General features: G+C 41.6%; 2 protein-coding genes across 2 annotated transcripts in view; both read left to right on the top strand.

Moving 5' to 3' along the window:
- Nucleotides 1-22,639, top strand: part of LOC143301799 (uncharacterized) — a 65,187-nt gene that overhangs the window by 15,562 nt on the left and 26,986 nt on the right. The window contains exons 6-10 of the mRNA XM_076616192.1: nucleotides 1,994-2,275; nucleotides 11,050-11,217; nucleotides 12,749-12,836; nucleotides 17,129-17,179; nucleotides 19,138-19,311. Of these exons, the coding sequence (XP_076472307.1) occupies nucleotides 1,994-2,275; nucleotides 11,050-11,217; nucleotides 12,749-12,836; nucleotides 17,129-17,179; nucleotides 19,138-19,311 (763 nt within the window). The remainder of the gene's footprint in view (nucleotides 1-1,993; nucleotides 2,276-11,049; nucleotides 11,218-12,748; nucleotides 12,837-17,128; nucleotides 17,180-19,137; nucleotides 19,312-22,639) is intronic.
- The window catches only part of LOC143302100 (matrilin-1-like), a 4,753-nt gene continuing 4,241 nt past the window's right edge, over nucleotides 22,128-22,639 (top strand). The window contains exons 1-2 of the mRNA XM_076616618.1: nucleotides 22,128-22,154; nucleotides 22,585-22,639. The exon at nucleotides 22,585-22,639 is cut by the window's right edge and continues 189 nt beyond it. Coding sequence (XP_076472733.1) covers nucleotides 22,128-22,154; nucleotides 22,585-22,639 — 82 coding nt within the window. The remainder of the gene's footprint in view (nucleotides 22,155-22,584) is intronic.

The raw sequence follows: 22,639 nt of genomic DNA on the forward strand, positions 1-22,639 counted from the left end.
ATTTCAGATACTATAATTTGTTGGAAAGATTTCAGAACAAACACGTGACTCTGCTTGACTGTAAAATAGTACAGGAAGCACATCAAAAAGTTCAAGAGAAAATATTTAAATATTTATTCTCTTACTACTCATTCGAGTTTCTAAAAAAAAAAAAAAAGTGTAAATACACATCTTTACTCGTCCAGGGTTTCACATAAACAGGCAGTGTCAACTGAGTTATTATTTGATCACCTGCTTGACACTGATTTCAAAATTAATGTCAGTCACCCATTTGACTTCATATCAGTTTCAGTTTCAGTAGCTCAAGGAGGCGTCACTGCGTTCGGACAAATCCATATACGCTACACCACATCTGCCAAGCAGATGCCTGACCAGCAGCGTAACCCAACGCGCTTAGTCAGGCCTTGAGAAAAAAAAGATAAATGCATAAAAAAGAACTACTACTACTGATAGTAATAAAGGCGCAAAAACTTGATGAAGTCAACTATAGGCGTACAAAAAAACAAACAAAAATATATAAATAAATAATAAATAAATAAATATATAAATATTATATAAATAAATATATAACTAACTAACTAAATAATAATAATAAAACAATAATAATAAAAATAATAAAATAGATAAATAAATAAATTTGACTTCATATAAGCTGGTAATTTCAAGTTTATGTTTTAATCACGTTCGTGTACATCGTACCCTATTTGAAAAGAAATGGTGATTTGGGTACTTTCATTTCTGGATTTTTTGACTAATTAACTGACCAACTGTTAATTCAGTTGGTTGTGAATTTGTGTAGAAATGTTGATTTGGTGGTTTCATTTCTTGACTAATTAACTGACCAACTGCTGTTTCAGTTGGTTGTAAATTTGTGTAGAAATAATGATTTGGTAGTCTCATTTCCTAACTAATTAGCTGATCGATGGTTTATTCAATCGGTAGTAAATTCGTTCCGAAAGGGTAATTTGGTAGTTTCATTTCTTGACTAATTAACTGACCGATTCAATTGGTGTGTAAATTTGTGTAGAAAAAAATTAACTGTGATTTGGAAGTTCCATTTCTTGACGAATTAATTCACCGATTTTTTTCTTTTTCTTTTCACGCGGTTGTAAATTTGTGTAGAAGTGCTGATTTGGTACTTTCATTTCTCGACTAATCAACCGACCAATTGTTAATTCAATTTGGTTGTAAATTTGTGTAGAAATGGTGATTTGGTAGTTTCAATCTGAGATTGATTAACTGATCAAGTGTTGCTTTATATCGGTTAGCTCCCCACCCCCTTTTTTTTTAACAAAAACATTTTAGTTTTTCAAAGGTTTACAGATACAAAAATTTATATATTTTGTGCATTAGAACGTATAGGGTAAGCACATGATTAAGTTCTTAGTACCGACAAGTTCACGACAGCAAAACAGTACACATTCAATACCACAGTTCGTACTAAACATTTATAAAGTGCCCATTTCCCCACAAACTTGTTATATTCCATTGTTATGTTAAAGGCATACTTGTCTACTTCATATGCCCGTTTGACGGGCGCAATAGCCGAGTGGTTAAAGCGTTGGACTTTCAATCTAGGGGTCCTGGGTTCGAATCTCAGTGACGGCGCCTGGTGGGTAAAGGGTGGAGATTTTTCCGATCAACATATGTGCAGACCTGCTAGTGCCTAAATCCCCTTCGTGTCTAAACGCGAGCAGAAGATCAAATACGCACGCTAAAGATCCTGTAATCCATATCAGATTTCGGTGGGCTTTGGAAACAAGAACATAGTCAGCATGTACCCCCCGAAAGCGGAGTATGGCTGCCTACAAGGCGGGGGAAAAAACGGTCATGCACGTAACAGACCACTCGTGCACATGCGAGTGGACGTGGGAGTTGCAGCCCACGAACGCAGAAAAAGAAGAAGAAAAAGAAGAAAAAAATATATGTCCTGTTTTATGTTCTTTTCGCTTGGTTTCTTTGACTGATTGCTGATACTACTTTTTGGGCACAGGAGCAGGACTTGTCTACGGGAGACTACCAGTCCATCACCTCGGACAAGCCCATCATGATCGCCATGTTCACCAAAACGTTCAAAAACGACGGGCCCAATAACGGAGACCCTGCCATGTCGCTACTGATCCCGGAGCCACAGTACGCCTCGGACTACACGTGGTCCTCGGTGAAGGACCCTACGGGCCAGGAGTTCAGCAACAATGTGGCCGTCATCATAGAGAAGAGCATGAAGGCCGGCCTACGGCTGGATGGCTCGCCTGTCACTTGGCAAGAGCAGAAGGTAAGGGAGGGGGGAGAGGGCTGGGGGGGGGGAGAGTGGGGGAAGGGGGGGGGTGAGAGAAGGGGGAGCTTCGGTGAGAGTTTTTTTGTTTTTTTTTAATCAAAAAAATATATATAATGAGGGGGTTTGGGGGTGGGGGAGGGCAGGTTTGAAAAGGATCGGAGTGTTAGGAGCTGAGAGAGAGGGGGTGGGGTGTGGGTGGGGAGGGGCGGATAGATGGAGAGAGAGAGAGATAGAGAGAGAGAGAGAGGCGCGGAAAGATGGAGAGAGAGAAGGGGTGGATAGATGGAGAGAGAGAGGGGGGGGGCGGACAGATGGGGAGAGAGAGAGGGGGGGGGGGGGGCTGGATAGATAGAGAGAGGGAGAGAGAGAAAGATATATATATATATATATAGAGAGAGAGAGAGAGAGAGAGAGTGAGGGAGCGGATAGATGGAGAGAACAATGAACAATGAACAATGAACAAATGTTTTATTGAGGGTAACTGGATAAGCTGGAAGCTTCTTTACACCATGCCCTCCCTCACACACAAGCACACACACCCACTCACATGCAAAAAAAAAAAAAAAAAAAAAAGTGAAAGAAAAAAGAAAATCGGTACGGACACTCGGTGTAGACGGTAACAACAACAACAACAACTACAACAACAAGAGTTAATCACGAAACATAAAAAAAAAAAAAAAAAAAAAAAAAAAAAAAGCATGGAATATAACTCACACACACACACACACACACACTCACACACACACACACACACACACACAAACACGCACGCACGCACCAGCTTACGCACGCATGTATACACGGACTGATATACACTAATCTTCTGAGCTCCTTTCCCTGTTCACATTGTCAGAGGGTAACGAAAAAAATGTTATTGTGTAGAAGCTCTCTCAAGAAGATCAAACAAAATACGGAATATAAGAATTATTTATAATTGATTCATGAGATATTTTTGGTACTCCTTTTTGAATGATCCCAAGGTGGATTTATTTTTCAAATAGTCGGGAATTTCATTCCATAGTTTACCACCAGAATACATGAGAGATGTCATGAAAAGGTTTGTTCTCGGACGAGGGATAGAAATGGTATTTTTGCCACGAACACTTTTTTCAGGAAATTTCCTCTGAAGGTAGGATGGTGCTAATTTCTTTTTAATTTTATACATAAAAACACCTTTATTAAAGATACATTTGAGATGGAAAGGAAGAATGTTTAGTTCTTTGTAGTCGTTAGTATAGACAGAAGATTTGAGGAGAATAATCTTGAGAGAACGTCTGTATATGCTTATGAGTGGTTTCAAGCAATTTTTACTTGCTAAGTCCCAGCATGTTGAGGCATAGTCGATGTCAGGTTGAATGTATGCGTGAAAAAATAACTTGCGGGTATGTTGATCAAGGAAATGTTTAATTCTGTTGAGCTGATATAATTTTTTCGATAGCTTTTTACATAAAGCAGAAACATGATTAGACCATGACAGGTTATTATCAATAGTAAGACCAAGTAATTTGTAAGAATTAACTACCCCCAGCTCACTGCCAAGTACCTTTGGTCCGAGTAATCTAGATTTGATGTTTTGGCGTTTCTGTCTGGTTGTCACTAGCATAAATTTTGATTTGTGTGGATGAATAGCCATGTGATTAATTTCGGTCCATTTTACGAGTTTATCAATATCACTCTGCAACTGAGTACATACGGCATCGACATTTGTGTCTTTTTTATGGAGGGTTGTGTCATCAGCGAAAAGTTCACAAGAAGATGAAACGAAAAGTGGAAGGTCATTTATATATATTGAAAATAAAACAGGCCCCAACACTGATCCCTGAGGAATTCCATAATTGATTGGCATAAGAGGGGATACTTTAGAATCTTGGAAGACAATTTGTTTCCTACTATTAAGAAAGGAAGATACAAGTTCGACAGATTCAGGGGATAATCCATACATGAGTAATTTTTTTGAGAGAAGATTGTGATCAATAGTATCAAAAGCTTTAGCAAAATCAATAAAAACAGACCCAGTAAATAAGTCGTTGTTTATGTTTAAATGCCATTCTTCTACGAGATTTGTTAGTGCGGTGTGACAGGAATGATTTTTTCTAAAGCCACTTTGATTGGGATGAAATAAATCATATTTGCTGAAATGTGCTTGAAGATAAAGTTTAATATGTTTTTCGAGGGGTTTGGATAATGTGGATAATATTGATATAGGCCTATAGTTAGCAGGGTCAGATGGATCACCAGCTTTAAAGACAGGGAACACTTTAGCATTTTTAAAATATTGAGGGTAGGAGGATTTATCAATGCAGAGGTTATATATGTATGTAATGTGTTCAGAGATAATAGGTGCTGAAATTTTTAATATTTTACTATCTATACCATCCAAACCTCGGGATCTGGACTGTTTTAATGAAGATAATTCCTTGAACACGTCATGTACGCTAATATATGTTAGATAAAGGTTAGGTTGTATGTGTTTAGTATCACAGAAACATTTTAGTAACTGCAAGTCATTGGACTGTGTGTTATCAACCTTAACAATTCTTTCGGCGATAGTAGTAAAATGTTTATTTAGGATTTCAGGAGATAGTTCATTTCCAGTAGTAGAAGTTGAATTTTTCCTCGACAGTTGGTTGATAGCTTTCCAGATGGATTTTGAATCCTTTTTATTTATTATCAAGTCACTGAAATATTTCTTTTGGGCAGCCCGTTTCATTGCAGTTACTTTGTTTCTCTGTTTCTTAAATTTATCATCTTTTCCTGTAGTTTTCAGTAACAGATCACGATACTCTATTTCTAATTTAATATCTTCAGTTAACCAAGAAGGCTTTTCTTCATGTTTGACACGTTTAGTCCTTAAGGGAGCATGCTTGTTAAAGACAGAAAGAAAGTTACTATACCAAGTTGCAAGAGCACTATCAGGATCAGTACACTGGTAAACATTAGAAAAATCAACCATACATAAATCTGACAGAAATCCCTCTGCATCAAACTTTTTGTAGCTGCGGAACGATATATACTTGTGACTGCACCTGGGGATTTTTATTCCTTTCTTTGACCATGTTACACAAACAGGAAAGTGATCGCTAAGGCCGAATACGGGAACAGATGTTTCTACAACACTACTAGGGTTAGTTACATAAATGTGATCAATTAACGTTTCTGAGAGCAGCGTCTTTCTTGTTGGGGTATTTACAATCTGTGTTAAGTTGTATGATTCAAAAGTGCGTCTCCATTTATCCTGTGGTTTTAACAAATCTATATTAAAATCACCTAGCACAATTACTTCTGTGGAATAGTTCAAAGCATCTTCCATCATCAGCTCAAAGCGATCATGCCATTCAACCCGTTCTTCGGGGTTTCTGTAAAGAAAACACACAAGGATTGGCTTTGTCCCTTTGAAATGAATCTCTAACCAAATACACTCTATTCTATATTGATCAAAACAACTAACATGTTTATAATTAACTGACTGATGAACATAGGCAACTAATCCTGTTTCTAGTTTTAATGTGGCATCTCGCCTGATGAGATGGTATCCAGGAGCGGCTATAACATTATCAGAAACTAAATCAGATAATCGTGATTCAGAGAAGCCAAAAGTGTGAAAACAATCGCCAGAATTTGATAAAATGGAAGGAATGTCTGACATCTTGTTCAACATATGACAAGTATTCAGATAACCAATTTTAAATCCAGATTTTGTCAACCACCTCTGGGTAGTGGGGCATTTCTCCATGTTCAAGTAATATTCTCGCAGGGAATAAAGCAAGATAGTTAATGTCCCTTAAGACAAAGATAACACTTACGACACAACACTAATTAGAAATACAGAATACCACACTTACATCTGTGCAAATCAAATCAAACTGAAATGAATTTGTTTAGATATATCCACGCAACTTCCGTGAATAAGACTGTAAATTAACAATCATGGTTTAAGCGTCCCCATCCGAGTATACAATATGGCCTGATTTGACAATGAGTAACAGAACATATCAACTAACTGTGGTGCATTTTAATTATAATTTACATAGTTTTATCACGAATATCTTGAAACAAAATATAGAACAAAGCATTAAATGACATTATGTTTAAAGCAATGGCAAGTTTACGGTCGGTTTAAGTATACCAGATCATTTGTACCATATATAGAGACAAAAGATGAAGAAGCAACATAGCCACAGCCACATATTACATGACAACAATATGGACCAGCTGCACATAATACAAGATGGCACTATGATCTGGCGAAGCAATACACCGTGTCTACCACGATGGCATCGGTCGCTGTCGGTCACGGTCGTACACCAGGTGAGATGCCAGGTTGACGAGTTGTTGTGCACACTGGCCAACAGGGCTGGGTGGAAGCCAGTTGTGATTGTCGTAGATGGAGCCCTGTGGGGTAGGTGTGAAGTCTTGGGCACCTGGGACTGGGTACTGAGGCTGTGAGAACCCTCCTCTGTGGACATTGAGGGGAGGGTAAGGGAATGGGTCTGGGCATCTGGGGTGCTGGGCGTAGGGACTCACTGGACGTGGGAAGAGGTAAGGAGGAGGGGCATATGGGAAAGATGAAAAGGTATGTGGTGGGGGGTACAAACTTACATTTTCATGGGATCGTCTGGCTAGAGGGGGAGGTAATTCGTCCCCTTCACCATCTGCCAAACGGTCGGTAGGTGTGCGGTCCTGGGGCTGGACTCGCTGAGGTGGACGAGTCTCACTGAAGGTGACACGCCGGTCACTCCGGGACGGCAGAGGGGGAAAATGGGCAGTGGATAATAAGGGAGGAGAGCCTGCATCTGCAAGGTCTGAGTGCTGGGACCAGCGTGAGGAAGCTGATTCACTGCTGACGTGCGGGGATCTCCCTCCATCCCTGTGACCTGAGGAAGGACGTGAGGACCCCACGTCTTCAGGGCGGTTGTTGTTTTCTGTACGGCCAGACTGAGGGAGAACCCTCTTGAAGTTGAGAGAGAGAGAGAGGGGGGGCTGGGTAGATGGAGAGAGGGAGAGAGAGAAAGATATATATATATATATATATATAGAGAGAGAGAGAGAGAGAGAGGGGGGGGGGAGCGGATACATGGAGAGAGAGAGGGAGAGAGAGAAAGAGATATATACATATATATATATATATATAGAGAGAGAGAGAGAGAGAGAGAGAGAGAGAGAGTAAGAGAGCGGATAGATGGAGAAAGAGAGAGAGGGAGAGAGAGAAAGAAAAGGGGGGGGGGGGACTTTGGTGAGGGGGGAATTGTTTGAGGGAGGGAAAGAGTTGAAAATGATCGGAGTGTTAGGAGCTGAGACAGACAGAAGAGAGGTAGAGAAACGAAACGAAACGAAATTTTATTTCACCAGGGTAATAAGATAAGCAAGTACATATGCTTTTTTTTCCACCCAGCCCTAGACAAAGAAAACACACACACACACACACACACACAAAAAAAAAACACGCACAAAGACGCAAATATCAAGTACAAGAAAAAAAAAGAGTACAAGATAAGTATCAGTATCAGTATCAGTATCAGTAGCTCAAGGAGGCGTCACTGCGTTCGGACAAATCCATATACGCTACACCACATCTGCCAAGCAGATGCCTGACCAGCAGCGTAACCCAACGCGCTTAGTCAGGCCTTGAGAAAAAAAAGAAAAAAGAAAAAAGAAGATAAAAAACAAACAAACAAAAAACACAAAAAACAACAACAAAAAACAAAGAAACAAAAAAAAGGAATGGAGGGGGGTGGGGGTGGGGAGAGAAATAATCCATCGAGAGAGAGAGAGAGAGGGAGAGAGAGAGAGAGAGGGAGAGAGAGAGAGAGAGGGAGAGAGAGAGAGAATGGCGCATCTGTCAATCGGGAAGAGCACAGGGTAAGGGGGAGAAGAAAGGGGGTGGGAGCTTTGGTGAGTTGGGAGGGGGGGGGGATTGAGGGAGGGAAAGAATTTGAAAAGGATGTGGGTGTTAGGAGCTGAGACAGAGTAAGAGGTGTGTGTGGGATTTGGGGGGCGGGGGGGTGGGGGGGGAGACAAATGGAGAGAGAGAGAGAGAGAGAGAGAGAGAGAGAGAGAGAGAGAGACTGAGATCATTTATTCAGTCAAGGCTACAGCCCAACATGAACAAGGGGCAATAACAAAATTTGTAAATGTCATCATCACTGTCAGTGTTTATGCAATTGATTTCACAGCTTAATAAAGAAACAAACTAAGACAATACTGTGTCTCTGTGCTTAAAAGCTCTATACAGATGCCATGCAAGGTTTCGAATAGTATTATCATCTGCTGATGCCATCAATAAACATAATCTAAACAAACATGGATATTCATAATACTTCTTTGGAATATGTTTCGAACGGAGATCGTTCAGGGCAGGACACTTCAACACAAAATGAACTTCGTCTTCAGTTGTTTCCCTGCACAGAGGACACAGCGTTAATGAATTACATACATTTTTTTTTATAACGATACTGATGTGTATTAATTCCGGAAATACCAAATCTAAATCTAGTCAAAATAAATCGTAAATGACGGTCCATGTTAGATATAAGATAGCTCTTCACAAAGTAGGTAGAAGTATACGATCTGTACAAATCAAATCTACCACTCTAATGTACATGCTCCTCGCAATTTTGCCACCTACAGTCTATCAAACGGGGGGTACCCGTTATGCCGCCGTCCCGTTATGCCGCCGACCCGCTATGCCGCTATCCCGCTTTATTCCCTTTCGCTTTTCATCACATGCGCGTGAAAAGTGATATATGACAGTAGCAGTTTTCACAAATGACGTATATTATGATGTAAACACTGAATGACACTAAAACTCGCCATTTAGAGGGGGGCTCGTGCAAATGCAAACTAAATGATAAAAAAATATGTATTCAGGACAAATGTAATACTTTCAATTTTCTACATTTTTAATGAGAAACAAAACCAATAACAAACAAAAAGAAAAAAGTGTGCTAGAAACGAATTTTAAAGGAAAGTTTCTTGTACAGATCATTTCTCCACCAGTATCTATAGCCCAAAACAAGGAAATGGCGGAAACAATCTTCCAATGTACTGCAAACTGATGTAAAATGCCCTGGTACCGAAAGGGAATAAAATCATATTACCGCAGACCCATTGTCAAACAATCTCTCTCTCTCTCTCTCTCTCTCTCTCTCACACACACACACACACACACACACACACACACATACACACACACAGACACATACCCAATCACACTCAAAAAGAAATAAAAGATATAACAACCAATGTTTGTCCCAAACAAACTTTTTTGTGACAAAAGACAATCCGTAAACGGGTCGGCACAACGGGTCGGCGGCATAGCGGGTCGGCGGCATAACGATACGCTCCCCTATCAAACGTTGACGAAAAGTTTTCAAAAACAGTCTCTTCACCAACCTCTTGAAATACCCATACATACCCGAATCCAAATTCATAAAGACATGTTCGTATAAATTTTATTATTTGAAACCCAATTTCTTTTCCCTCTAAGATCTAAATCATATAACATGTTATACGATTTACGTAACGAACACAGTTTACTGCAGAATTTATATATATTGGATACCTGTTTGTTTCTCCATACACTAGATCATCAGGTGTTTTCATGTCGACTCCTAAAAACTTTTTCAGTCCAAATAAGTGAACAGATTCACAATGTACAATAGCAGTCTTATCTAATCCCCACAATTCTGAACCATACTGTACGAGAGAGAGAGAGAATGCAGCTGGATGGTGCACCTGTCACATTGAGAGAAAGGAAAAGTAAGGACCTGTTATTACTACTACCACTACTACCACCGCTACTACTACTACTAGTACTACTACTACTTCTAATACTTCTATTAGTGAAGATTTCGTTTTTATCTGCGTATGTTAATCTGATTCCTGATTTCCTTTAACTCTCTCCATACGAACGGCGAAAGAGACGACGTTAACAGCGTTTCACCCCAATTACCACCATCAAAATATTGCAAGTGGAAGGCTCTTATACTGAAGAGGTGAATGTTGACAAAGAATACCACAATTCTGACGACGGAAGCTAAAGGTTGTGTCATTCAGACACCCACTGGACATTCGAGGGGTCTGTGTAGAGGAGAAGAGAGGACTGGCCGTACTGAGTGAGTTAAAAAGAAAAAAAAAAGAAACTTTCTACATCGGTACCTCAAATAGGTTTTGTTCCTGAGGGAATTTTATTCTTACCCCTTACAAAAAAAGGAAAAAAAAGAAGAAAAAAAGAAGAGATGAATAAGCAGATGAATAAACACATAAATGAATAAACAGCTAAATAAATACGATGATAGTCGTGTCCGACTATGACCATCAGAACAGCAGAGGAGGCAACTGCTGTTCCAACTATTTGGGCTTGAATTTGATTATAGTGGAGAGTGTCTTGCCCAAGTTACATCCCCACTCTCTCGGCCAAGAGGGTTTTAGGACAGTCGGCGTTGGGATGGTTCCCTAAGGCCAACTAGCCCACAAGGCTGCAGCACTAAGAGCCATTGCAATTTTGCCTCCTAGTTTGAGAGTCATAGTCCTTCACAAAAGACTAAGCTGTAAATGATTTCCCATTACAATGGAGAAACCATGGATAATACAGCTCTCACTTTGCTGTTGGCCCAAATGTAAAACTTATTTCAATCTGTGATATAAATAAATACACACACAATCGAATAGATAAATAAATGAATAGATAAATAAATCAGTCAATAAATATTTCAATAAATAAGGTGTTTTTTTTTTGTGTGTTTTTTTGTGCATTATTTTTCTACGCTCAGGATGTCACGGGATCATCAAAAGTCCACTTGTGGGCTCGCGTGACCCCAGGCTCACACAACATCTTTCACACCGACCCCTCTGTGACGTTCATGGCCTTGGCGTCCGGAACGTTCGCCGTCAACTCCTACGCTTACCAGGCTGGCTTGAGACTGGCTCAGATCAACACGGTGAGTAGAGTCGAGTGGAGTAGAGTGGAGTGGAGTGAAGCAGAGTGGAGTGGTGTAGAGTGGAGTGGAGTGGAGTATAGTAGAGTGGAGTAGAGTAGAACAGAGTAGAGTGAAGTAGACTGGGGTAGAGTGGAGTAGAGCAGAGTGGAGTTGAGTGGAGTATAGTAGAGTGGAGTGGAGTGGAGCGGAGTGGAGAAGAGTAGAGTTGAGTGGAGTGGAGTAGAGTAGAATAGAGTGAAGTGGAGTAGAGTGGAATAGAGTGGAGTAGGTTAGAGTAGAGTGGAGTAGAGTGGAGCATTGTGGATTGGATTGGAGTAGAGTAGAGCGGAGTAGAGTGGAGTGGAGTAGAGCGGAGTGGAGTAGAGTGGAGTGGAGTAGAGCGGAGTGGAGTGGAGTAGAGTAGAGCAGAGTGGAGTAGAGTGGAGTGGAGTGGAGTGGAGTGGAGCAGAGTGGAGTGGAGTAGAGTAGAGTGGATCAGAGTAGAGTGGAGTGGAGTGGAGCGGAGTAGAGTAGAGCAGAGTGGAGCAGAGTGGAGTAGAGTAAAGTGGAGTGGAGTAGAGTGGAGTGGAGCAGAGAAGAATGCATGCGTGTTCCAAATTTCTACCCCTTTTTTTTAAAGGGTCTTTTGTTGTTGTTGTTTTGTTTTTTTCTTGTATTTTTGTGGGTGCGTGAGCTATCGTCACCATCCTTATCCATCCTCATTAAAACAGAGAGAGAGAGAGAGAGAGAGAGAGAGAGAGTCGGATTGGGAGAGATGAACAGAAAAAGAGGGAGGGAGGGAGAGAGATGAACAGAAAGAATTAGAGAGAGAGGGGGGAGAGGGAGAGATGAACAGAAAGAGAGAGAGAGAGAGGGAGAGATGAACAGAAAGTGTTAGAGAGAGGGAGAGAGAGAGAGAGAGAGAGAGTCAGTCGGATTGGGAGAGATGAACAGAAAGAGTTAGAGAGAGATATATATATATATATATATATACTTGAAATTAATCGGTTGCGTTACTGACTTGAAGTTGTGTACCTTGTGAATGGAGAGAGTTACCACTCTTTACTGTTTGTTTAGATAGATATATATTATTATATAATATTATATATAATTATATATATATATAATATTATTTAATAATATATAAATTATATATATTAATAATAATAATATATATATATATATATATATATATATATATATATATATATATACGCACGTTTTTGGAATCCTTTAATACGCGTTTCATTGAAATCTTCATATTGCTATGGTTTGTAAGAATAATTGAATCTTTGTTTAGATTTGCTATGAAACAGTTCGTTATAAGTACGTCTTTCCTAGAAAAGGCAAAGAAATTCTTTGAATATTTCAAGTTCGTTGCTCTGTTACTATCATCAGTAGTAGTTGTAGCAGCAGCAATAGTACCTGTAGTAGGAGGACTTAGTTGTAGTATTGTCAGCAGAAGCAGTGGTAACACAAATGATTTCAGACGAGAAGTACGTGGTAGCTAAAGATCAATGAACATGTTAAATGAATCAGTGTGTGTGTGCAGGTGTGTGTACCCAGTACTGTAGTAGCCGGTGACATCATTGATAACGATTGTGACGGAAAAGTAGACGAAGAGACATTGAACAACGTGGGTAAGTATAGTTAATTGGATGATATGTAGGTTTGTTTGTTTTTTTTACTTTCGTTTTGGTTTGACTTTAGCTGTTATCTATTTGTTTGCTTTTGTTTCTTGGATGCTTCTTCAAAGGAGAGACAGGGACTGAGAGAGAGAACGTACAATGATTTGGACACTGTGTAGCCAGTCCGCTTTTCTCATGTATCTGTGTTACTGTATTTCAGCAATTGTGACACTCTGTCTTTCGTTTGTTTGTTTTTTGTTTTTCTTCCAAATTTCACCCACATTTTTACCCTCATTTGCCCAGTTTCCCCCAAACCCTCCATTCATCCACATCTCCCACCACTTCTAACCGATAATACTCAGATGTATTCATAAATACTTTAACAAAATGTCTTCAATCACCGATATGTGTGACGGGACATTAAACAAAAATTCCTCCTCCTCCTCTTTCGCTTTCTTAAAACCAGTAGAGTGCCTATAAGACGTCAGCTGACGCCCTACAAAAAGTATTGCCATAGTGCCTTTTAAGACGTCCACTGACGTCCTGCATATGTTTCGATTTTTCCTTCATTGGAGTTTGGTTCAGTTCACATAAACAGACTCTGAACACTTAGTTTGATGTGTCTGGATTATAAAAAATACTATTTAAATGAACTTACATCAGGTAGAAGACCTCTTTCTACTTGATAATAATTTGCTATTTGACCACGTGATACGCGCGTGGAAAAAGTTCCAGGAAAGCGAATAGTCAGCAGATTTACACAATTCTGAAAGCTCTGCTTGTGATTATGGACAGTTTTCGCGATGGAAAAGGATCTCTCTTGTCTGATGATTGGTTTGAAAACGAAGGTGATTGACAACGACAGTTATGAAACTAACAGCCCGTTTTATGGTAATCCAGTCCGTCCATACAATCAGACAGCGTTTTTGAACAAGTGGCCATGACTGACAGAATACGTACAGCCAGTGTTGGAAGAAGAACAGGAGAGGGAGGGGACTGATGTTAGACGATAGGTAGGTCAAATGCCAGCCAGAGGTCATCAAGGGGGCGTGGCTTTTGGGAAGAGTGTACTCGCATTTCAAAGCAGACAAAAGGCAACCAACAACCGCCAATGCCCCACGATTTTCACGAAACACAGTGCGGGACCTTCACTGGCCGTGAAACACGTGCTTTTTTGTTTTTCACGCTTTTTTTGTTTTTTTTCGCTGAGTCACAGGGATGACTTGTTTGAAGAGGTGGCAAGCCGGATGTACAGCAGACACTTTAATCGGCCCACGTGCAACTTGAAAGGAGTGAATGTCATCAAAGAACTTCACCCTCTCACTTGCAAACGCTCTTTGCTGTCAAAAAGCTTGCCAGTTCAGTTTCTGGGACTGTGATTGACCTTTTACGTTGACTTGACTCACTTTTGTCATTGTTGGGACAGTGATTTACTTACATGTCTGCAAGAGCTGTGATTTGTTTTCATAAGCTTATATAGCCTGTTTTAATTTCTTCTGCAGGTATAATCTGACAATAGGCTTGCTATTTCTAGCTGTATTTTGTTTCTTTTCTCTATGGCTGTCATTATGTAGAGGTGGAAATATCCTTTTTAGTTGCACAAAAATTATTATCTTGACTTTACATGCCTGAACAGTTACCTACAATCAACCTAATTGGGAAAAAAAAAGCCCAAAAGCAGAATCTACACTCATTTTCCTTCACAAAATACGTTTACTTTCTTTCTGTATCGCCCATAGCTTTTGTGCTAGATTTTTTTTTTTGTGATTTAGTATCCCCGAATCCTCAAAATTCCCTGGCAAGGGGGGAGCACTTTTTTTTTTTTAGCAAAATTATCTGGCACTGAACTGGTTTTAATCTTGCGGTTTTGTTCAAGTCTGTGCTGTTATCTGTCCTCAATTTCTGTAGAGGTTTTCGATTTACTTCACAGCCACAAGTTGGCTCGCATAGAAAATCGACACTACAACAACAACAACTACTACTACTACTACTATTATTTCTACTACTCCAAGAGCTCAGGGCGCTTTCCATGAAAGAAAAATATTACAAGTAACATAAATCATTCATGACCATTCTTTCTCAAATTCCCTCCCCACTCTCTCTCTCTCTCTCTCCCTTTCCCACTTTTCATACATCCAAAGTGAGCTGGTATGGGTGGTGTTGGAGAACAAGGAAGCTGAGAGTGCTTATGGATAGGTATTAAGAAGATGAGTTTTTAGTGATGAGCGAAAAGCAGTAATAGAATCAGATGCACGGATATGATGAGGAAGGTTGTTCCAGATGTGAGGAGCAGCAAAGAAGAAAGAGCGTTCACCACAGGTTCGTGTATTGATACGAGGAAGTTTCAATAGGTAACAGTCAGAGGAAGAGTGGAGATTTCTTGCGAGAGTGTAAACACTGATAAGATCAGAAAGCTATGTAGGTCCTACGACTCATGAAATAATATTGGAGTTATTTTGGTTTGTTCCTCTTGATGTTGTTGTTATGATAACTTTTTGTTTCTTGTTGGTTTCCTACTTTCCCAACCATCGACAAACTGTTAACGTACCGTTTTTCATAGAAGCTATGCTACCTTACCTTTTTCCTTTCTTTCCATGGCGAATGGATCACAATCATCTGACAAAACCATGGAGTGATGGCCTAGAGGCAATGCGTTCACCTGGGAAGCGAGAGAATCTGAGCGTGCTGGTTCGAATCACGGCTCAGCCGCCGATATTTTCTCGCCCTCCACCAGACCTTGAGTGGTGGTCTGGACGCTAATCATTCGGATGAGACGATAAACCGAGGTCCAGTGTGCAGCATGCACTAAGCGCACGTAAAAGAACCCACGGCAACAAAAGGGTTGTTATTGGCAAAATTCTGTAGAAAAATCCACTTCGATAGGAAAAACAAATAAAAGTGCACGCAGGAGAAGAAAAAAAACGAAAAAATGGGTGGCGCTGTAGTGTAGCGACGCGGTCTCCCTGGGGAGAGTAGCCCCGAATTTCACACAGAGAAATCTGTTGTGATAAAAAGAAATACAAATACAAATACACACAGCTATCACTGAGAATCAGCGTGGGCTACCACCATGACCATTAATACCACGCGACAAACACCCGTGGATATGCTTCCACGCTGCTAACTACTTCACACCGTTCCCTTGTGACGGAATGCTTGGAGTTATTATGATCATGCTGTGTGACGGGCGAGTGGTGAAAGCGTCAGGATTTCAATCTGAGGGTCCCGTTTTCGAATCCTTTTCATGGCTCCTGATGGGTAAAAGGTGGATATTATCTTTCCGATCTCCCATGATTAGACTGGCTCATTCCTGAACCCCCTTCGTATACACAAACACAGAAAATCAAAATATGCACGTTAAATATCCACGTGACGGGCGCAATAGCCGAGTGGTTAAAGCGATGGACTTTCAATCTGAGGGTCCCGGGTTCGAATCACGGTGACGTCACCTGGTGGGTAAAGGGTGGATATTTTTACCATCTCCCAGGTCAACATATGTGCGAACCTGCTAGTGCCTGAAACCCCTTCGTGTCTAAACGCAAGCAGAAGATCAAAAACGCACGTTAAAGATCCTGTAATCCATGTCAGCGTTCGGTGGGTTATGGAAACAAGAACTTACCCAGCATGCACACCCCCGAAAGCGGAGTATGGTTGCCTACATGGCGGTGTAAAAACAGTCATACACGTAAAAGCCCACTCGTGTACATATGAGTGAACGTGGGAGTTGCAGACCACGAACGAAGAAGAAGATGAAGAAGAAGAAATATCTCGTGATTCATGTCAGCGTTCGGTGGGCTATGGAAACAAGAACATGCCCGGCATGCACACCCCCAACCCTCCCCAACCCTTCCAAAAACGTAGTATGACTGCCAACATGGCCAGGGTAAAAACATTAAAACACGTAAAATCCCACTCATGTATACGAGTAAACGTGACAGAAGCAACTCACAAAGAAGAGGAAGAAGAAGACGTTTGTCTCTCTGTCTTTCTGTCTGTCTCTCTCTGTCTGTATCTCTTTGTATCTTTCTCTCTGTATCTCTCTTTCTGTCTCTCTGTCTCTCTGTCTCTGTCTCTCTCTCTCTCTCTCTCTCTCTCTCTCTCTCTCTCTCTCTCGGTGTAGCACTGTCCGAGCTACTCAAAGCCACTAACGATACTCATAGCTTCAGTGTGTCAAGATATGTTTTCCAAGAAGAAGAAGAAGAAGAAGAAGAAGAAGAAAATGATGATGATGACGATGATGATGATGATGATGATGATGATGATGATGATTCCGTTGTCATACAGTGTTGTCTTCCAATTTTCAGATGACGACGGAGATGGCCTTGTCGACGAGGATCTAGCCACGCCCCCCAGAGGTATGTGGAATGGAAAAAGGACGAGCGTATGATTGGCGAATAAGATAAGATAAGAATAACTTTATTATCTCCAACTGGAGAAATTTGGTCAGGTGCATTATCACAACATAGACAAGTAAACAACATGGGGACCATAACTGTAAAAGTCAACAACAGCTTTTACGAATATTTCGAAGATACAAATGTAAAAAATATCTTATACACCGTTTCATACATACATCCACACCCTGCAGGTAATAACTAGTATTCTTAATGTAAAAACAGAAAGAATTAAGAAACATTATTTGAATATAATTATAAACATAGCCTACTATACTGCACATTGATTATAATAGACAGATAAGATAAGAATAAAGGTACGTTACGGAAAACCGCAAACCAGATAATCAGCACACACCCGCACCCAATGGGGCAAGGTGTATCAGATATACACAGAGACAAGTGCACCAACTCTGTGGTGGTCTTACCATTATGATTATGTAGCGCATTTATGTGGAAAGTATGTGTGGTGTGTGTGTGTGTGTGTGTGTGTGTGTGTGACGGATGTGGGGGGCGGGGGTGTGGGTGGAGCATGCGTGATCCGCCATTGTTTCGTGTTTTTTTGTGGGTTTTTTGTTGTTGTTTGTTTGGGTTTTTTTAGATGTGGTGTGGCTGGTGGTTGAATGCCATTTTGATGCATACACCCTTGACGCATACAACATTCGTCTGTTTCAAGCCAGTAAATGGTCTTGAAGTCCAGAAGGTGCATTAGGGAGATACCGGTGTCATTAGGGAGATACCGTCTGTCTCGTTATTCTGTTACTTTCTTGTACCCGTGTGCATAGCTAACGGGTGTTTTGTATTTGCATTTGTATTTGTATTTCTTTTTATCACAACAGATTTCTCTGTGTGAAATTCGGGCTGTTCTCCCCAGGGAGACTACTGCCCCCCCCCCCCCCCCCCCCCGTATTTTTTTTTTCCCCTGCGTGCAGTTTTATTTGTTTTTTTTTCCTATCGAAGTGGATTTTTCTACAGAATTTTTCCAGGAACAACCCTTTTGTTGCCGTGGGTTCTTTCTTTTACGTGCGCTAAGTGCATGCTGCACACGGGACCTCGGTTTATCGTCTCATCCGAATGACTAGCGTCCAGACGACCACTCAAGGTCTAGTGGAGGGGGAGAAAATATCGGCGGCTGAGCCGTGATTCGAACCAGCGCGCTCAGATTCTCTCGCTTCCTAGGCGGACGCGTTACCTCTGGGCCATCACTCCACGTGTGATGACGAAGGACATCGTTTACTCGAACTTGTGTCCCTTCAGGAGGCGAAGTTCCACGTAACTCAACTCGTCCGTTGCTTGTGTTCTATACAACACACGTAAATTTCTCTTTGGGTTAGAATTGGAATTAGAATATGTCTTTATATACCACCTGTACCGGGGTCACAAGGAATATTGGGGTGTGGGAATGGCGGGGGGTGGGGGATAGTACAGAAAGAGGTGCAAACATATTTCGAAAATTGTACACAAACACAAGTACAGTAGAATTTTGGACACATAGATGTGCAGTATCAGAACTTGTGCATGCACATTCACACATGCACACTCACACAAACACGCGTGCGTCTCACACACCCACACAAACACACACACACACACACACACACACACACACACACACACACACACACACACACACGTGTTTGAACATAAGCCGCATGTTACATATTGATGGGGTTAATGGCTAGATCTTTAGGCAAATGGCTGTTGATTGCACAATTCTCTTTAAACATACTGGATATAATCATACTTCTTGGGACAGTTTAGTATTCTATATATACACGTGTCTGTTGTGAGCTCACAAACACATATTATAACAAAAGACCCGTCTCTTAGTTGAAGAGAAACAACAACAACAACAACAACAACAACAAAACAATTCAAGTGATAACATTAACAGTTTCAGTACCCGTTTCTCTCTTCAGTGGACGGGAACTGGGGTTCGTGGGGTTCCTACGGGTCTTGCTCCGTGTCCTGCGGGGGTTCTGGCATCAAGACTCGAACCCGAGCCTGTGACAACCCGGCTCCTGCCAACAACGGTCTGGACTGTCCCGGCAGCGGTTCTGAGACAGCGTCCTGCAACAACGGGCCTTGCGCCGGTGAGAGAGAGAGAGAATGAATGAATGAATCTTTATTTTCCAACGGTGAAGATATTAGCACTTCGGCCGTATAATGTACGAGTATAACACAGCGTCAAACTGAGAGACACAACATCGCTCGCATCTGTACGGAACGGAAGTGAGTAACACACACACGCACACACGCGCACACACACACACACTAACCCACACACACACGCACACACACACACACACACACTAACACACACACACACACACACACACACCAAGGGAAAAACAACAACAAAACCCTTGCATGAATGCAAGAGAGTGAGAGAGAGTGTGTGTGTGAGAGAGAGAGAGAGAGAACTCTGAACTCTGAGCTCTGAACTCTGAATGGATTAATGAATAGTCGTCGGACCCATGTCACTGAGGGTGGTTACAAAGTCATATTCACAACAGAAGGATAGTTTTCTGCATGTGAACACATGTTATGATCATAAATTTTGTTACATACACCAACTTGTACACGTGTACATAATATACGTAGCAACATACATGCACACATCACTCACACACGTATGCAGACACTTACACATGCACACACGTACACGCTCACTCACACTCACAGACACACGCGCGCGCGCCCGCGCGCACACGCGCGCACACACACACACACACACACACACACATGTGTAAAACCATACAAAATTATACACATATGAATTGCATCGATGACTCTTAAACTAAGTAACGATGACTCTTAAACTATCACTTTAATAAAGGTACACACGACGGACTTTAAATCAAGGAAGGAAGCAACGCGGATTATGAGCGTTTTACTTCCTGATGTAAATAACATTGTCAGCTTGAACTGTGATGGATGATTAACTCTCCCCATACGAACGGCGAAAGAGACGACGTTAACAGCGTTTCACGCCAATTACCATCATCGAAATATTGCAAGCGGAAGGCTCTTATACTGAAGAGGTGAATGTTGACAAAGAATACCACAATTCTGACGACGGAAGCTAAAGGTTGGGTCATTCAGACACCCACTGGACATCTGAAGGGTCTGTGTAGAGGAGAAGAGAGGACTGGACTGGCCGTACTGAGTGAGTTAATGTACTCGGCAGGAGAGATAAATAGATAGAGAGATAGATAGATAGAGGGAGAGAGAGAGAGAGAGAGAGAGAGAATGAATGAATGAATGTGTGAATGAGTGTTTTAATGCATTCAGGTCATGGGCATCATTGCCTTGAAATGCTGGGAAGGGGGACGTGCTGACAATAGCATTCCGTTGACATTTCTATGATCATTAGGAATGACCCAATACTCTGGAGAGAGAGAGAGAGAGAGAGAGAGAGAGAGAGAGAGAGAGAGAGAGAGAGAGAGAGATGGTTTATTCATGTATAGGCCTAGGCCCCTTATGAAGGGGAATGTGAACATTATTTTACAAACAATACATCACGACACTGTGAGCATCAATAAACACAGTCAACCAAAAATATACCAGCATTACAGTTCAATGTGTAGAACAAATAAAAGAAAAAACAAACAAAAGAATACATACAGCATTTTCACGAAGGAGAGAGAGAGAGAGAGAGAGAGGGGGGGGTATGGGAGAAGAGGGGGGGGGGAGCAGAGTAGAGAGGGAAAGACAGAGAGAGATGGGTGGGATGAGGATGAGAGATTTTTGTATTTGTATTTGTATTTCTTTTTATCACAACAGATTTCTCTGTGTGAAATTCGGGCTGCTCTCCCCAGGGAGAGCGCGTCGCTATACTACAGCGCCACCCATTTTATTTATTTATTTATTTATTTTTTAATTTTTTTTCCTGCGTGCAGTTTTATTTGTTTTTCCTATCGAAGTGAATTTTTCTACAGAATTTTGCCAGAAACAACCTTTTTGTTGCCGTGGGTTCTTTTACGTGCACTAAGTGCGTGCTGCACACGGGACCTCGGTTTATCGTCTCATCCGAATGACTAGCGTCCAGACCACCACTCAAGATCTAGTGGAGGGGGAGAAAATTTCGGCGGCTGAGCCGTGATTCCAACCAGCGCGCTCAGATTCTCTCTCGCTTCCTAGGCGGACGCGTTACCTCTAGGCCATCACTCCACACGTAGTGGGGACGGGTGGGTGGGGGGTGGGGGGGTGGGGGTGTCGGTGGGGAGAGAGAGAAAGAAGAGGGATGGAGGGAAAGAGAGCGATACAATATAGAGGAAAAGAAAGGGGGAGCAAGAGAGAGGGGGGGGGGGTTGGAGCGGAGGAACGAGAGAGAGAGAGCGAGGAAAAGAGAGAGAGGGGAAGAAAGTGAATACAGGGTTGAGAGAGAGAGAGAGAGAGAGAGAGAGAGAGATTGAGACAGACAGACAGACAGAGACAAAAACAGTGATTTGGGGACGTACTAAGGCCAGAAAGACTTGGACACCGAACACCTAGTTTCAACGCGAAAGTCAAAGCTGTTTTGTTGTTGTTTTTTTGTTTGTTTTTTAATATATTCTTATGACAGACTAACCATTCAAAAAATATGTTTGTACATTCCAGTCACAGAATAAGTGCCGTGAATTTGAAAAAACAACAACCGATTTTCTAATACATGTTGGAGACTTAAGTGTTGTTGTTTTGTTTTGTCCCACTGAGCAAAAGCAAACCCAGTTAATTAGAATGAACACCAGAAAAAAAAGTTTGCATGTGAGCTTACTGTGTGGTGTGATGTGTGTGTGTGTGTGTGTGTGTGTGTGTTCAGTCAACGGTAACTGGGGCAACTGGGGGTCCTACGGGTCATGTAGCGTCACGTGCGGGTCAGGAACCAAGTCACGAACCCGTCAGTGTAACAACCCTGCCCCTCAACATGGCGGCAGCCAGTGTTCCGGTTCCGGTACAGCTACTGCTTCCTGCACCGAGCCTGCGTGTTCCAGTATGTTTCATTGAGAATCGTTTTCTTGATTATACATTTGATTTTATTATCTTTAACTTGACATATAATCATTATGTCTGCATCCCCTTCTTCCTCTGTCAGGAATAGAAAAGAATAATAGGTACATATTACACCTCCGTACTTCTACTGCTCCATCTCCTCCTCCTCCTCCTCCTCCTTCTTCTTCTTCTTCTTCTTCTTCTTCTTCTTCTTCTTCTTCTTCTTTATCATTATCATCATCATCATCATGTTCGATGTCGACATCATCCAATTTTTTTTGTCGTTGTCACTCTAAACCATAAAGAAACACCCCCTTACCCCTCCCCGCACCCCCCCCCCCCCCCAAACCCTTTTCCTGCCATGTCCGCCAGGTTGCTCGGGCAACGTGCAGGCAGACATCGTATTCATCATGGACGCCTCCGGAAGCGTGGGGTCCTCCAACTTCG

Source organism: Babylonia areolata, chromosome 28 (genome assembly GCF_041734735.1).
Source record: "Babylonia areolata isolate BAREFJ2019XMU chromosome 28, ASM4173473v1, whole genome shotgun sequence".
NCBI lineage: Eukaryota > Metazoa > Mollusca > Gastropoda > Neogastropoda > Buccinidae > Babylonia > Babylonia areolata.